This window comes from Myotis brandtii, unplaced genomic scaffold (genome assembly GCF_000412655.1).
Source record: "Myotis brandtii unplaced genomic scaffold, ASM41265v1 scaffold1042, whole genome shotgun sequence".
NCBI lineage: Eukaryota > Metazoa > Chordata > Mammalia > Chiroptera > Vespertilionidae > Myotis > Myotis brandtii.
The window spans coordinates 108,902-126,307 of NW_005353506.1; the positions used below are offsets into that span (position 1 = coordinate 108,902).

The 17,406-nt window shown below is 36.3% G+C and overlaps 1 protein-coding gene across 1 annotated transcript in view; it reads right to left on the minus strand.

Moving 5' to 3' along the window:
* The window catches only part of LOC102243297 (cubilin), a gene marked incomplete at its 3' end in the record, with an annotated part of 182,298 nt that overhangs the window by 108,335 nt on the left and 56,557 nt on the right, over positions 1–17,406 (minus strand). Inside the window, exons 23-26 of the mRNA XM_005856727.2 lie at positions 7,942–8,134; positions 5,656–5,816; positions 3,991–4,172; positions 3,011–3,167 (exon numbers count right to left, since the gene is read on the minus strand). Of these exons, the coding sequence (XP_005856789.1) occupies positions 3,011–3,167; positions 3,991–4,172; positions 5,656–5,816; positions 7,942–8,134 (693 nt within the window). The remainder of the gene's footprint in view (positions 1–3,010; positions 3,168–3,990; positions 4,173–5,655; positions 5,817–7,941; positions 8,135–17,406) is intronic.

Below are 17,406 nucleotides of genomic sequence, written 5' to 3' on the forward strand. Positions count from 1 at the left end.
AAGAAAGAAATATCAGTAGAGCTATCAGCTGTTAAAGTGTGTATACATTTTTTTTTGGACACCCAGTATATTTGGTGTGGCATATTTATAGTTAAAAGGTCTCCATTTAGAACAAGGTAAAATATTGCTTAAGTAAATTCAGCAACTTGAAACTGTCATGAAAACTGCTCACGTTAGAATGGACATCCAATTCCTGTGAATCCATGGAAAGCCAAATAGCTCAGCACTACTCAGAGATCTGTTTGTTTAGAGAAGTGTGTTAAACATTCTATGCTTCTGTTTTTCTAACTTTAACATTTGGAAGGGACAGAAATCTTGACCTTTAAATTCAACAGTTTAAAAACACAAAGTTCTATGTGAATGCTAAACATAAATAACAACATGGCTTTGTTGAATTCAAAAGTCAGCATGTAATTCATAACAAAGGCTCCGTTATGCCTGTAGTTAGTCATCAGGAAGTACCAAAGGCCTAGAGGGAATGCACAGGATTTGAAGAAAAATGAAAATCTTAAATGTTTAAAACAGTCTTCAATCCAATGGTGGCATTTTCTTCAGCTTAATTTTCAACAAGACTACACTAGGTACTTCTAGACTAGGTATGGCTTGTCCTGGAGTCAGAGCCAAATTCAGCCAAACCTAATGACTGAAGGCATATGCATACCTTTTCTCAAGCCTTTCTTATATTATCTGTATGAAATGAAATACAAGAAAATGGCAAAATAAATGTTATATTGAAAAAGTTGTCTCTGAAGACCGTGGTTCATATATGCATTCCTACCACAATACAGCTTCCTGGCAGGTGGCTGGAACACCATTTATAAACTTTGGTTTGAAAAGTATACACTTGTGGATCTTCTAAAACCTTCTTTTGCTAAAGCAGGGGGTATTCAAACTATTTGTCTTTGCATATTTTTAGGTAACACTTTTGTCCACACAGGATTTCCAAAGAATGATTTTGTGATTTCAGATGCCTGCAAGAAATGACACCTATTAGGCAGACAGGTATCATGTGCCTCACTGACAACAAAACAGGGCAGAGGAAAATGTATTCATTAACCACGTGGGCTGTTCTCGGTGCTCAAAAATTATACTATGTGCCAGCCTCTAATTTCAAATGGCAAATTATATGTAAAAACTCACTGGTTCCTCTGATCTTTACCTTTAAGGATGTAAGTGCACTAAACTACTTCTTTAGTGTTCTGAAATGATGGGAGAGAATAAAATATCATAGAAATAAAAGGTAGCTGAGAAACAAATTAGGATAGCAATAACAAAACTGGAGATACGATTATATGCTCAACCAAACAGATATATCCCTGCTGGAATCTGGGAGGCATTTTATGCACTAATGATGAATTTCTGAGGAACAAAAAGCTTTATATCATTAAACCTTAGTATTCAAAACTAGAGTTCACTCTAACCCCATATATAAGTGAGTGTGAATCCTCAAATTCACACAGAATCAAAGTTAAACATTAATCCTCTCAACTAATCGGAAGGGATATTGTATATTGATTATGATTTTGTGACTTTTGGTTCTATTTTTAGGTAATTGTGTCAAAATTATGGGTAAACATAGATTTAATGGGGGCAAGGAACTGTATTTTCAAAACACAAGTAGCCCTGGCCGGTGTCACAATGGTTAGTGTCAGCCCACACACAAAGGGTCGCAGGTGTGATCCAGGTCAAGGGCATGTACATGTACCTGGGTTGCAGGTTTGAGCCCCAGCCCCAGTTGGGGTGAGTGCGAGAGAGGCACAATTGATATACCTCTCTCACACTCTCTCCTTCTCTCTCTCTCTCTCTCTCTCTCTCTCTCTCTCTCTTCCCCCCTTCTTCCCTCTATCCGTCCCTCCCTCCCTCCCTCTTTCCATCCCTTCTACTTTCTCTAAAAATCAATGAAAAAAAAAATGGGAAAAAAATATCCTCAGGTAAGGATTAACAAAATATAAAACCATACAAGTAAAGTGTTTATTAAATAACATAAATTCAAGAAAACCTTGTTTGTTGAATGTTCATTTTAAAGCTAACTTTAGAAAGTATTTAATTCTAGAGCTAGAAGGGAGCTTTCACAATCACCGAATTTAATCTCCTTTCTTTAAGAGAAAAAAATCATGGAACCCAGAGAAGAAAAGTGACCTTCCCAGGCAGGACAAACCCCTGAGCCCCTGGACTTCTGTTCAATACTCGTTTAATCCCACCAGATTGCCTCATGGGAAAGCAGATTTTAAAATGGCATCTCTACAAAGGCCAGATTTTTCTCCAGTAAAGAATGTGCCTACTCCACGTGTGACTCACAAGGACCATAGTTTTCCTTAATAAAATTAGTACCTTTTGAAATACATGACCCAAAAAAAATGTGTTAGAAACACTATGTGCAATGGAATAATGTCTAATGAGAGGATCTTAATGTTTGATACAAATAAAAACCGATTAGCTGTTAACCTGTTACACTGATCTTTAGCTGAATTGCAACTGTTTCAGCATATTAAATACTCCTCTAAGTTTCTATAGCTTACCACATGCTTTAGTCAGATGATAAATTTAATGCATAAGCATTTCTTCCCTAATAGAGTTACATTTTTCTCAATAAGGAGATAAGATTTATTTTAATGGTTCAAACCAGTGGCTTATACTTATTTCCGTTGATTTCATTCATCAAAAGATTGAGACCTGACCTGGCCAGGTTGTTTAGTTGGTTGGAGTGTCCTCCCATACACCAAAAGGTTGCCACTTCGCTTGGGTCCCTGGCTGGGGCGAGTACAGGAAGCAGTTGATTGATATTTTTCTCTCTTATATATATTTCTCTCTCTCTCTCTCTCTCTCTCTCTCTTTTCCTTTCTCTGAACATATCCTTGGATGGGGATTTAAAGATATATATATTGAAGACCCCTACGGGCATCAAGCAGCCAGTATACATACTTACTCTGGTGGGAACATATCCTTGGATGGGGATTTAAAAATATATATTGAAGTATATGGGCATCAAGCAGCCAGTATACATACTTACTCTGGTGGTATTTGGCCAGGAAGCCACCTCCTTGTTGGTGTTCATCTGTCCTCAGTTTTAAAAACATGCTGTCTCCACTAGAACGAATTGGAGGCGGTTTCTCATTCCCGCAAAGCTGAGTTATCAGGTGAGAGCTGGTACTTGGACCATCATATACCTTTAATAAAACATTTTAAATGTCAAATGATTGTGGCTATACACATTATATAAAGGCCTCTGTAAATCTCAAGAACTGGAAAAAGAATATATATATGACATAACAAAAGAATAACCCTGAATCAAAATATCTTTAAAACTATAGCTAATTATATATAAACTTGGGCCATGAACTCTGGCCATTTCGTCATGGCAGTATATAGTTGTGTGTGAACCCAGGTTGAAATCTGAAGATTGAAAAATAAAAGATTAATACATATTTTGAGACCATAGCTGTTATCAGTAGTCTTCCTTGCTTTTTTAATTTTATAGTTTATAATTTATGACACTTTAATAAATTTTAAAATGTAGATTGTTTTTTAATGGAAAAGCCTGAATAGCTGGTTCTATAAAAAGTTATACCTGGAGGACTTCAATTATCCTCTCTAATTCACCAATAAAATCCTCTATATTGTTATTTTGCACTACATATATAGAGTACATTGATAATAATTATGATAAATCTCATAACCCCTTTTAGTAGTCTTATATCCTAATAGTCCATATTTCATATATTTTAATATCTTAGCATATATATCTCATACTTAATGTATTTTAATACTTAAATATATAAATATCAAGTCATTGAGTAATACATGCTATACTTAGAAGACAAATCATTTTCATAAAATTTTCTTTTAATTTTTTATTTTGCTTAAAATGTTTATGTGGATGTTTTGTTTAAATGTTCCCCTTTCTCAAATATCAAAAATAAAAATAAATGCATTTATGTGCGTTGGGCAAGGAGGAAGCAGTGAGTGATACAAACGAAACTGTATACATACGGCCAAATAATCTAGAGTGCAGTTTGGATGATGCTCCAAATGAAACTCTTCAAATTCCAGTTCAAATGGGCTGCCCTGGCTGGCTTTCAGCCACCAGTAGCATTCGGAGTTGTGGTAATAGGGCATCGGGTAGTTGGGAGATGTGAAGGTGCCAGTGGGAGTGGTGAGATTGCCCCCACAACCTACAGGAGAAAGAGATGGAATGATGCATAACTTTCTTTCTGGTCACATTGAATCTTCTTGTCTATATCAAACTGGTGCTACTATTACTCCCCTTTAAGCCAAAACAAAACAACTACATCACCAAAGAGTAGCTAGCCTAGAATTTTAATTCATGTCAATCTGTGTACTTTCCTTTTCCTAACCAAGATGACCAGTTTGATTAAATATACCAGGGAATCAAACCATCTTTCCTTACTTTGTATTTCAAAAACAAAAGGCTGCTGTGAATTCAGAAGTACTTACAATGTTGAAGTTTATTACAAACTAGAGGCCCAGTGCACAAAATTCATGCACGGGAGCGGGTCCCCTCAGCCCAGCCTGCACCCTCTCCAATCTGGGACCCCTCGAGGGATGTCCAACTGCCAGTTTAGGCCCAATCCTCGGGACCACTGGCTTTTAACTGCTCACCTGTCTACCTGCCTGCCGATTGGTACTAAAATGTTTTACTATTACAGCAGTAGCCACCTAACTGATCTGGGTGTCCCCGTTTGTCTTTCATAATCTACTAGAGGCCCGATGCATAAAATTCATGCAGGAGTAGGCCTTCCTTCCCTTGGCTGCCGGCACCAGCTTCCCTCTGGCACCCGAGAACCGGGCTTCCCTCGCAGCCCCTGCTTTGTCCGGAAGGTCGTCTGGTCTAATTAGCATATTATGCTTTTATTATTATAAGATTCTTCTAAAACCTATAGTGGTTATTTAACTTTTGGATGTCATGGGCACCCTGGAAAATCTAATAAAAGTTATAAACCCTCTTGAGAAAAATACATATATGCACATTCCTCCTAATTCCTTTCTAAGACCGTAGGTTATGCTATGACTTCCCATCACCTACAAATCAAGTCCAAACTTCTTAGCCTTGCATTCAAAGTACTTCATAATGTAGTCACTGTTAATTTAGCTAATCTATCTCCTATCCTTTCCAAATACACACACTAATCTGGTCTATCGCCTCACTATCCTACCACAGATATATCATCTTCTCTTTCTGGCTTGCCATAGCTCCCTCTTGTTGCTTTCTGCACAACTGCTTGCTTTCAATAAATCTTTCCTGTAAACCTAAAATACCTCCCTTGCCATGAAGGGTTGCTCTCTACCTACAATCAGATCATCTGATCCATTGTGAATTCTGATACAGGTTATCTGTATCTCAAGGAGCTTTCCACATTCTACACTTTATCTTACAAGGTCTCAAAATAAAAAAAAAAAACAAGCAAATAAATATCAGGAAATATACGACACAGTTTTGTAGCAACGAAAATAATTTTATGGTTGGGTCACAACATGAGGAACTGTATTTAAAGGGCCAGAAGGTTGAGAACCACTGTTTATAGATAGTAATCACAAGACACAGATGGAAAAATATGGATAAGAGTATGGCAATACAAGAACCAAGAAACCAACCCAATTGGACTCACCAATAAAAGATGGTTCTTTGATCTTTACCTGTTAATGATCCATCCCAGTAAGCTGAGAATCCAGAACTTGAGACAACGATGTCACTCTTAAATTGCAACCATAATTTATTACTGTGAGAGATGATTCTTGGAGGTGTAGTTGAGCCACAGTATTTTCCCAGGAGTGGTGATGTTTCATAGCCTCCATCTCTGTGACAAAATGCAGATGTAAACATTCACCAGGTTATTGATAATATTACTGAATAAACATTTAACATATTTGAACTTTCAGATTGCAAACACATTAATTTATGTCAATCAATATTTCTCAGAAATACTCTAAAAACATCATTTTAAGTTTTCAATTTATCAAATAGTACTTGAATAATTTAATAAAGAATAACCATCAGTTATGGTTGGCATAACATTTTATATAATCAATGGCCAACTGAAAAAAAGTGTTTAGTCTTCTTCTCAAATAAAGTGTCTGGCAAACGTCAGAGAGCACCAGACAGAGAACTCATAATTATTAAAAGTATAAAAAAATGTTGCTTAATTTTACAGAGAAGCCTTAAATGTTTTTCTTCTAAATAATGTTTCTTCTATGAAAATTTTCAAATTTTACTATATCATATTTGACTTATATAGCAACATGTTTTAATTAAATTTTATTTTTCCCATCACCATTTACCCACCTGTACCCTCTTCCACCTCCACCTACCCCTCACTGCACCCCCCACAATCATCACACTGTTGTCCATGTCAATGAGTTATTTTCCTTTTTTTCTTTTTGTACCATATGATTTCACTCATATGTGGAATCTAATGAACAACAGAACTAACTGGCAAATTTTTAAAAATAATTCCTCAATAACTTTTGGGTTCTTAACTCTAGTTTATAACTAACTAGCAAATTTTTAAAAATAATTCTTTCCTCAATAACTTTTGGGTTCTTAACTCTAGTTTATAATCTGTAGTGGTGTTTTTGGTTTTTTTTCCCCCTTGTTAATCTTCACCAGAGGATATTTTTCCATTGATTTTTAGAGAAAGTTGAAGGGAGGGGGAGAGACAGAGAGAGAGAGACATTCATTGGTTGCCTCCCTCAGGCGCTCCGACCAGGGCCAGGGATTGAGTTTGCAACCCAAGTAGGTGCCCTTGACCAGAATCAAACCCAGGGTCCTTCAGTCCTTGGCCAATGCTCCATCCACTGAGTCAAACCAGCTGGGGCTGTAGCTCTTTTGGACCTGGAGAGTATAATGCTAAGCGAAATAAGCCAGTTAGGGAAAGAGAAGTATCACATGATCTCATTCATATGTGGAATCTAATGAACAAAATAAACTTGAACAAAATAGATCCAGAGACATAGAAGCATGGAACAGACTGATGAATTTCAGAGGGAAGGCAGGTGTGAGAGTGGGTGGGGTGGGGAGAGATTAACCGGAGAAATTATATGCATATATGCATAGTCCTTGGACACAGATAATAGTGTGGTAAAGGCCTGGGAGGTGTGGGTGTGGGGTGGAGGGAGTCAATCAGAAAACAACAACAAAGGGAACATCTGTAATACTTTCCACAATAAAGATGATTTTTTTAAAAATATGATTCACTCAATATAAAAGTTCAATGGTTAACTGTTATAAATTAAGACAATTATGTTATTTTAGCATGATATAGTACAAGTATGACTTTAGTACCTTACTTTATATCATAGCATAAAATTTACCATAAAATAGAATAAGATTTTAGGCTTTTGAAATGCCAATAAAATATTTAAAACTGATGCATGCCAAATTTAACTCAATTAAGCTAACTTACCTTTACTATAAATATAACTTTTTAAACACATTCTTTCAAAGAATTAAAGAAAAAATGTCATGCACTGAAATTGACAAGCCTAGACTTATTACTTAACACAAAAAACTTTGTGAAAACCTTAAGATAAGGTTGCTATCTTAGCATCATTTTGTGATCTAATTAGACTAAATGGACACTGAACAGACTAAAATGTAAACTAATTTTATATAAAGTAGATATGCAACAATAACTAGTATCTAATTTCAGAGTGGAAGTATATTTGTTTACTCTGCCCAAATAAAATCTGGAGTTTATTTTCAAATACTTGCAATAAAAGAATCACTTCAAAATAATTGGAACCTTATGCAATTCTCTGTTTTTCTTCTGGTAAGTCAGGCTCCAAATGAAAAACATTATGGCTTATAAGAAAGAGAACTGCAAGGAGTTTTATAGACAAAATCTATATATTTTCCTTAACCTTTCCAGGAAAGATTGTGAATGGAAATAATGAAAAGCATTATGATAAAACAAAGGTGCTTACTTAATTTCCACAAAATCTCCTAGACATTCTGCACCATAGTTCTCCTCCAAGGAGAAGTTCGTGAAATGCAATGCAATCTGTTGGCTGGTTCCCACTGTGATCCTATAAATGCACTGCCAGTTGTTGGGGTAATTATTGGGGAAGTTTGGAGAAGTAAATGTACCAGATTCTTCTGTATAGTCTTTCAAGCATACTGTGAAAAGAAATAGACCACAAGAGAGAAAATAAAAAATATTATGCTACATTTCATTCACAAGACATTCAGTAATACACACTTGATTAATTTGTGCCAATGTACTTGATTTTTAATAGGCTGTTTTGGAAAGTTCAAAGAGTAATTTCATTTCAAAATGAAGTTTTGAATTCAATGGCAAAACAATTTTTAGTAGTAAACCTAAGCTAAGTAGTGTAAATATGTTATATATTTCAAAAGTAAACAAATGTTTATGTTCTTGGGAGTGTTGTAATGTTTATAATTCAGGCAAATTACAATGAACATTATAAATGAGACTCAACTACAGAAATCATAGAGGGGGCTTAGAAATGATTTAGTTCTGTTCTCTTTTTCACAAGCTTCATTTCAAATGGTTTTAACCAAAGCTTGCATTTATGAGAAATGACAAAGCAGGTACCTCAGTCATAAGAGTGAAGACAAGGAGATGAGACTCAGATCAGAGTGACCATGAATCAATGCTCAGCTCAAATGCTGATAAGCTATGCAACCCTGGGCAAGTTACTTCACCTCTCTGAGCCTCATCTCTAAAATGGAGATGGTAACTATCTTTGAGTACACATCTAAGGCTTAGAGACAATGCAATTAAAGGCCTTGGCACATGGCATGTGCTCAATAAATGGTAGTAATCATCATTAGGTTTCAAAATAGACCAGAAAGGTATAAGAAAAACAGAGCACAAATTATGGGGAATAAATTAGATCACACAAAACATTTAGATAATACTTGGACAATTTTATGTCCTAAACAAATATTAACTGTTCTACTTTAAGAGTTTTAATTTAACTTTAGCCCTAACCAGTTTGGCTCAGTGGATAGAGCGTCAGCCTGTGGACTGAAGGGTCCCAGGTTCAATTCCTGTCAAGGGCATGTACCTTGGTTGCTGGCACTTCCCCAGTAGGGGGTGTGCAGGAGGCAGCTGATTGATGTTTCTACCTCTCTATCCCTCTCCCTTCCTCTCTGTAAAAAATCAATAAAATTTATTTTTAAAAAGATTCTCACAGCCAGTCGGCCTGGTGGTCAAATCCCTCTAGTATTAACTACAACAATCAAGGCTTAACTAGAACAAGACTGCGCACAAAGACCACAAGGGGGTGTACCAAGAAAGCATAAAAAATGCAGAGACAAAAAAACATGACAGAAATGGAGGATATAGAGCTAAAAAACGCAATTTGGAGGGCTTTCAATAATGTGCTAGAAGCTGCCAATAAACTTGATGAGAGCCTCACGAAATCTAATGAGACCCTCGATGTTGTGATAAAGAACCAACTAGAAATTAAGCATACACTGACTGAAATAAAGAACATTATACAGACCCCCAATAGCAGAACAGAGGAGCGCAAGAATCAAGTCAAAGATTTGAAATGCGAAGAAGCAAAAAACACCCAACCGGAAAAGCAAAATGAAAAAAGAATCCGAAAAGACAAAGATAGTGTAAGGAGCCTCTGGGACAGCTTCAAGCGCACCAATATCAGAATTATAGGGGGGCCAGAAGATGAGAGACAGCAAGATATTGAAAACCTATTTGAAGAAATAATGACAGAAAACTTCCCCCACCTGGTGAAAGAAATGGACTTACAGGTCCAAGAAGCGCAGAGAACCCCAAACAAAAGGAATCCAAAGAGGACCACACCAAGACACATCATAATTAAAATGCCAAGAGCAAAAGACAAAGAGAGAATCTTAAAAGCAGCAAGAGAAAGAGACTCAATTACCTACAAGGGAATACCCATACGACTGTCAGCTGATTTCTCAACAGAAACTTTGCAGGCCAGAAGGGAATGGCAAGAAATATTCAAAGTGATGAATACCAAGAACCTACAACCAAGATTACTTTATCCTGCAAAGCTATCATTCAGAATTGAAGGTCAGATAAAGAGCTTCACAGACAAGGAAAAGCTAAAGGAGTTCATCACCACTAAACCAGTATTAGACGAAATGCTGAAAGGTATCCTTTAAGAAGAGGAAGAAGAAAAAGGTAAAGATACAAATTATGAACAACAAACATGCATCTATCAACAAGTGAATCTAAGAATCAAGTGAATAAATAATCTGATGTACAGAAAAAAAAAGAGTTTTAACTTTACCTTTTCAGTCCTTTAGACTCCATATTTACCAACCAACCCACTCAACCTCTTATGCTCTCCAAATCTGAGATATTTTCCAAAGAAAATCTGGTTTCAGTGCATTTTAATGTATATTCAATTAAACCCAGTAATAACATAAATCCAGGGTTCAGGAGTAGACACAGATCTACTGAAATGTTTTGGGGGAGAATGCACTATTCTACTTAATCCTGAGTAAAAAAAGAAAATGAGGATGTTTAGGTATGCTATTTCCCTGGTCACTGTTGTGCAATCATACTCAGAGTGACAGAGGAACCACTGATATTGAGAGCACAGAGACATATAGCAAATATTATAGGCTCTACTACCTCCGTATAGCCCTCAGAGCACCAGGCATTCACCAAATCTCTGGTTTACTTGGCTTGAAGCAGCAAGCAATCAAGGCTTTACTGTATTGAAGGAATCAACAGTGATATTTAGCTTCAAAGATGAAGGTCATATACTTTTCTATATATTTGTATCATCTGCTAGGATATTACTTGAAGGAGGAAAAAGAGGAAGAAAGGGAGGGAGGAAAAAGACAGGGAGAAGGCAGGCGAGGGAGGGAGAGGGATCAGGGAGAGAGAAGTGGGAGAGAGGTGGTAGATTAAGTATTTCAGACCCAATAATAAGTATTACTAAGATAAAAATTCATGGATCCCATGGACATTAAGTAAAGGCTATGACCCTGAGCTAGCAGAACTGAGACTCATTGACCACCCCAACATTCAGGTAGCTTCAGCCAGTAAATCAAATATCTAGAGCAAATTATCTGTTCATGTCATTTGTACTTAAAGAGATAATGTTCCTTGCTTACCCACTCTACTCCTAGAATGGAAATACAATCCCATTGACTATTTCTAATGTAACTTGCAATTATTCTGAAGGAGAAAGGTATGTGTAATCAGGTTCCCATGTAAAGAAACTTAATTTAATGAAATTTTGAGAAGTAATGATGAGTAATTTTCCTGTACTTTGTCCAGATGCAAGTCATTATTGCTACATAATGGTGGTTGTTTGTTAATCCCTGTTGAAATTTTGATGTACATATTAATCTTATTTTATGTTACTGGCACAAAGGTAAACACAGTCCCTGATGTATTCAAATGATCTTTACACTTCACTTTGTCTAAAATGTTTTATCTAACAACTTCCCCCTCTCCCCAAACATACCCTTTAACCAATAAACTCTTACTTATCATTTAAGGTCAAATTCAAATATCACTTCCTCTGTGAAGCCTTTCCTAATCAAGTAGAATTAATTTCCTTTTGCTCAATAAAACTTTATGCAAATGGTAATTTGAGTCCTAAACATATTTTATTGTGACTGTTTTTATGTGAACATATTTCCTCTACTAGGCCTTCAAATATGAATAGGAATTTATTAACCATTATTAATTTTCACTTATCATACTACTGGCCAAGATCACATATAGTAAATATCTATTAAAATTACCCTATATAATAAAAGCCTAATATGCTAAGTGTCCGACCATTCGACCAGTCGCTATGATGCACACTGACCACCAGGGGGAAGATGCCCCAATCGGTAGGGTAGCTTGATGCTGGGGTCCGGCTGATTGGGACTGGATGAGACGGGCAGGACATTCCCTGGAGCCCTCCTGTGGTCCCTCCCCAGCCCCGATTATGCACCGGTGAGGTCCCTTGGCCTGGCCTGCACCCTCTCACAATCAGGGACCCCTCAAGGGATGTCCACAGGACAGGACAAGGGACCCCACCAGTGCATAAATCACTGCACTGGGCCTCTAGTATTACATAATGTATTGAAAACTAAGAAGGGTAGGAGAACTAATCTCCCACCATATTACCCCCTCCACTCTCTCATCTCATTTTTCCTCTCCTTCCTATCCTCTCTCCTGAGTAAGATGATATTCTTTGACATTTTATAATGTCTATTAATTCTAAATTACAGAAATTGTTTGCTTCCAGCCCTGATGAGTAACTGGTACTAAACTAGTCCCTCTCCATCGCAATGATAATAATAGTGCAATTCTATCTACCTGCCCTCTTCTTTATGCAATCTTAGTTCTATCATTTAATTATATTTATATTATAAACTCTAACTTACTATTATTTTTGCTTTCAATCATTAGTTGTCTTTTAAAGAAATAATGAGAGTAAAAAGCAATCTACATATTTATCCAGTTATTTATCATTTCTGGCATTCTTCATTCCTTCTTATAAATATATATTTCTCTTTGGTATAACTTCCCTTTGACATAATGGACTTGTTAATATTTCATGGAGTATAGGTATTCTAGTAGTAAGTTCTCTCAGCTTCTGTTTGTCTAAAGATATCCTTTTTGCACTCTCATTTTGAAAACATTTTTCCTGCATATTTAAATGTTTTCCTCTCACAACTTTTAATATTGCATTCCATTTTCTTTTTAGCTCCATTTTTTAAATTAGAAACCAGCTGTCATTTATATTATGGTTTCCCTGTGTACAATGTGTCCTTTTTCTCTTTATTTCCCAGATATTTGTGACATGGATAGAGGAGTGTGTGAAATATAAAGTGTCAGGTATGAAGTAGAAGGTGTGAAGTGTGAAGTTGTAGCATATTAGCTCTAAGCAGACTTACTGATTAGTTAAGAACGAATATTGTTAGCCTTTGAGAAAATACACCAAAAAATTAAGTATCATTGAAAAGCCAATGAGGAAAAAAGAATGGAATTCCAAAAATGAAAGTAGCAACAGAAGATGGACATCTGTGAAACGCAAATCTACATCACTCTTCTGTAGTAAAGGACTAAATGCTTTCCTCACAAGACTATGAACAAGGCCAATATGTCCAATCTCATACTTTCTAGCCAGCATCGTACAGAAAGCACTAGTCACTGCAGTAAGGCAAAAGAGAGAGACAGACAGACAGGGAGATATTGAAAAGGAAAAAATAAAACTGTCCTTATTCACAAATATGATCAACTGTAAGAATATACTAAGGAATCTAGAAAAAATTTACTAGAACTAACAAATGAGTTAAACAAGAAACAGAATACAAGATAAGAATCTTTAAAAAAAAAATAAAGCTTGAACAACTAAACACCATTTGCTAAGCAAGCAAACAAACTTGGATACAAAACTCACATGATATGGAAAAATTAACTCAAAGTGGATTATAAACATAAATGTACAAAATCAAACCACAAAATTTGTAGAAGAATGCACAGAGGAAAATCTTCACAACTTTAATAGGTACACATTTATTAGCCAAAATACAAAAACACTAACCATAATAGAAGAAAAGGACATATTAGACTTCTGCTCTTCAAACGATACCATTAAGAAAAATAAAATGCTAGCTGTACATACTAGGAGAAAATATTTGCAATACATTTATCCGACAAAGGACATACTTGTATCCAGAATATATACCATACAATAAGACAAATAATACAAACATAAATGAACAAAATGATTTTAATTGTACACCCCACAAAACAAGATATATAAATTGTGAATAAATATATGAAAAGGTACTCAGCACTATTAATCACCAGAGACATGCAAATTAAAACAACACTGAGGCACCACTACACAACTACTAGAGGCTAAAAATGAAAAGACTGACAATATCAAGGGTTGGCAAAGATGAGGAGAAAGTGGAATTCTCATTCATTGTAGGTGGGAATATAAAATGATATAACCACTTTATTAAAAATGTCTAGCAGTTCCTCATAAAATCCTATATAATAAAGAGCTAATATGCTAATTAGACCAGACGGCAGAACAACCTTCCGGGACGACCTTCCTGAACGATCTTCCAGAATGACCAGTGGGTGGGGGGCAGGGCCACGAGGCATAGGGCTGCAAGGGCCAAACATGAATTTCGTGCATCGGTCCTCTAGTTAAACATAATATTACCATATGACCCAGAAATTCTACTCTTAGGTATTGCCCCAAGAGAAAGGATAACACAAGTCCACAAAATAACTTGTATATCAATGTTCACAGCAGCCTATTTCATAGTAGTTAAAAACTGAAAATAACCCCACTGTCCAAATAATCAAGTTATGATATATCCATACAAAGGCTTATTCGTTAATAAAAAGAAAGCCCTAGCTGGTTTGGCTCAGTTAATAAAGCGTTGGCTTGAGGACTGAAGGGTCCGGGATTCACTTCCGCTCAAGGACACATGCCCAGGTTGCAGGATCAATCCCCAGTAGGGGGCATGCAGGAGGCAGCCAATCAATGATTCTCATCATTGATGTTTCTAGCTCTTTTTCCCTTTCCCTTCCTCTCTGAAATCAATAAAATATATTTTTTAAAAATAAAGAAAAAGAAAAAAACTAGTTATAAATACAACCACATAAACAAATTATAGGAGAATTATGCTTAATGAAGAAGCCAAAGATAAAAGGGTGCATACTGTGTGTTCGCACTTATACCTGCCTTTTGAACAGGCAGAACTAATCAATAGTGATAATAATCAGGTCTTCAGTTGTTGAGATAGAACCTGTAGAGGGATTGATCAAAGAAACACTAGAATATTTTCTTGGATGATAAAAGTGCTATATATTTTGAATGGAGTAGTGATTACATGGATATACACATTTTTAAAACTCCAGATGAGTTTTACTTACTAAATTACTAACAATAATTGCAAAATAAGCTGTAACCAGTTTGGCTCAGTGGATAGAGCGTCGGCCTGCAGACTGAAAGGTCCCAGGTTCGATTCCGGTCAAGGCATGTACCTTGGTTGCAGGCACATCCCCAGTAGGGGGTGTGCAGGAGGCAGCTGATCAATGTTTCTCTCTCATCGATGTTTCTAACTCTATATCCCTCTCCCTTCCTCTCTGTCAAAAATCAATAAAATATATATTTTTAAAAAATCTATGTTAAGGCCCTGGTCAAGTGGCTCAGTTGGTTGGAAGTTTGTCTCTTACACCAAAAGGCTGGTCAGGGACATACCCTGGTTGCGGGTTTGATCTCCAGTAGAGGGCGTGTACAAGAAACAACCGATCGATTATTTTTCTCTCTTTCTCTTCCTCTCTCTCTAAAATCAATAAAAACATATCCTGGGGTGAGGATTTAAAAAAAATCTATGTTATGTTAAAAGTTTAAAAGTTCTGTGCAAAAAACAAGTTGGTTCTCTAAAGAAAATCCAATAAATAATTCAAATATCAAATAAATAATCAATCAAATTAATTATTGATTATTGATTTGCTATAAATATTAACAAGAATGTTTAATATTAAAATCTGATTGTAGTTTTATGAGTTTCACATACCCAACTTTACAGGGAAAAGAACAATAGCTCTCTGAACTTACTGTGCCTACTTCTTGAAAGGCTAGTAACTCCTCTTATCTAACACTGAAGTCTGTATACAATGTTCATGTTTTCTTCCCTTGACAGAATAAATGACTCTTTTTAGAATAATATTAATACAGAGAAATATTAATGCTAGGCTTTGTTTCATCTTATGTTTTGTAATAAGCACAAATAAGTAAAATTGTATGTATTCCCACAATCATCTGTTGGCATAATTCTTACTACATCAATACAAAATGCAAACATAAAAGTGCCTCTTGTTTATAACTTATGTTGGCAAAGGAAGACTCATTTCCAATGGCGCTTCACCTTTTGTGATAGTCTAACAACATTTAAAAAGAGATGAAAAAGAAAAGTATATTTCTCCCATTCACTACTATATATTCAACTGAGCTGCAATGGAAAAGGATATCTCTGAAGATCAAAGACAACTATTGGCAGGCCTCACAGATCTTTCTTTCTGACCAACCTCAAAAAAAAAAATGTCAAGAAAGAAAAGAGACTATATACAAATTTCCCTGGTGGACCATTACAAAACACAAAGCTGTATCTTTCTAAAAATCATGATGTATCTTTGTCTCCACTAAGCATTTTCAAAAAGTTTTAGTAACAGCATTCAACTCATTATGAAAGGGGAAAATCCAAAACATGGATAATCCCTCCAACCCACAAATCAGTGATGATATCAGCCCCATACAATTTGGGGGACAGGAATAGAATAAAGGGATCTGAGAATGAATCTCTTAGAGAGACCCTAGATCAGCGGTTCTCAACCTGTGGGTCGCGACCCCTTTGGCGGTCGAACGACCCTTTCACAGGGGTCGCCTAAGACCATCCTGCATATCAGATATTTACATTATGATTCATAACAGTAGCAACATTACAGTTATGAAGTAGCAACGAAAATAATTTTATGGTTGGGTCACAACATGAGGAACTGTATTTAAAGGGCCAGAAGGTTGAGAACCACTGTCCTAGATTATGGGTAACTGCTCCACCATCTCCCTTCCTCGCCTTATGCAATAAGGTCATTATTGGATTATATTAGGGATCAATCTATAAGTGGTGCTCTCTTTTTTTTTCTAATATTTTAATTTATTTCAGAGAGGAAGGGAGAAGGAGAGAGAGATAGAAACATCAGTGATGAGAGAGAATCACTGATTGGCTGCCTCCTGCACACCCTCCACTGGGGATCGAGCCTGCAACCTGGGCATGTGCCTTGACCGGAATCAAACCCAGGACCCTTCAGTCCACAGGCGGACGCTCTATGCACTGAGCCAAACCGGCTAGGACAAAGTGGTGCTTTCTGAAATCACTTATGAGACGTTTGTGTCTGCATGAATCCATTTGACCTCAGATTTTCTAGATATGTGTTAAATAATAGTCAAACCAGGAACCATCAGCAGCTTCTATTGGCATCTTTGGCTTAACATTCTTCAAAGTAAAGCCTTGAAGGAAAATAAAATTACAAGTTCAATTGCTCCCTCTAGGAAAGAAGAAGCCTCCCTAATCAAAATCTAACATTTTGCTCTACAATTCGCTGTTCGGCAGTCACAGAATTTGCTTTTGATTCTCCCTCACAGGTGAACAATTCAGATGGATGTGAATGTAAGCTAACTCACTACAGCCGCTAGTGTAAAAAAACTGCACTTGGACATCAGTCATTCTATTTTACACCTGGCCCAGTTGTGTTTCACAGCTACTGTGTAATTTTCCCATAGAATGTCTCCTTTTATTGTCCCCAACTATATGAGAGAGCCAGTTATTATAACCTCCACTTTTTAGAGAGGTATGGATGAGGGGGCTTCTGAGACTCCCAGAGTTTAAGTTTTAAA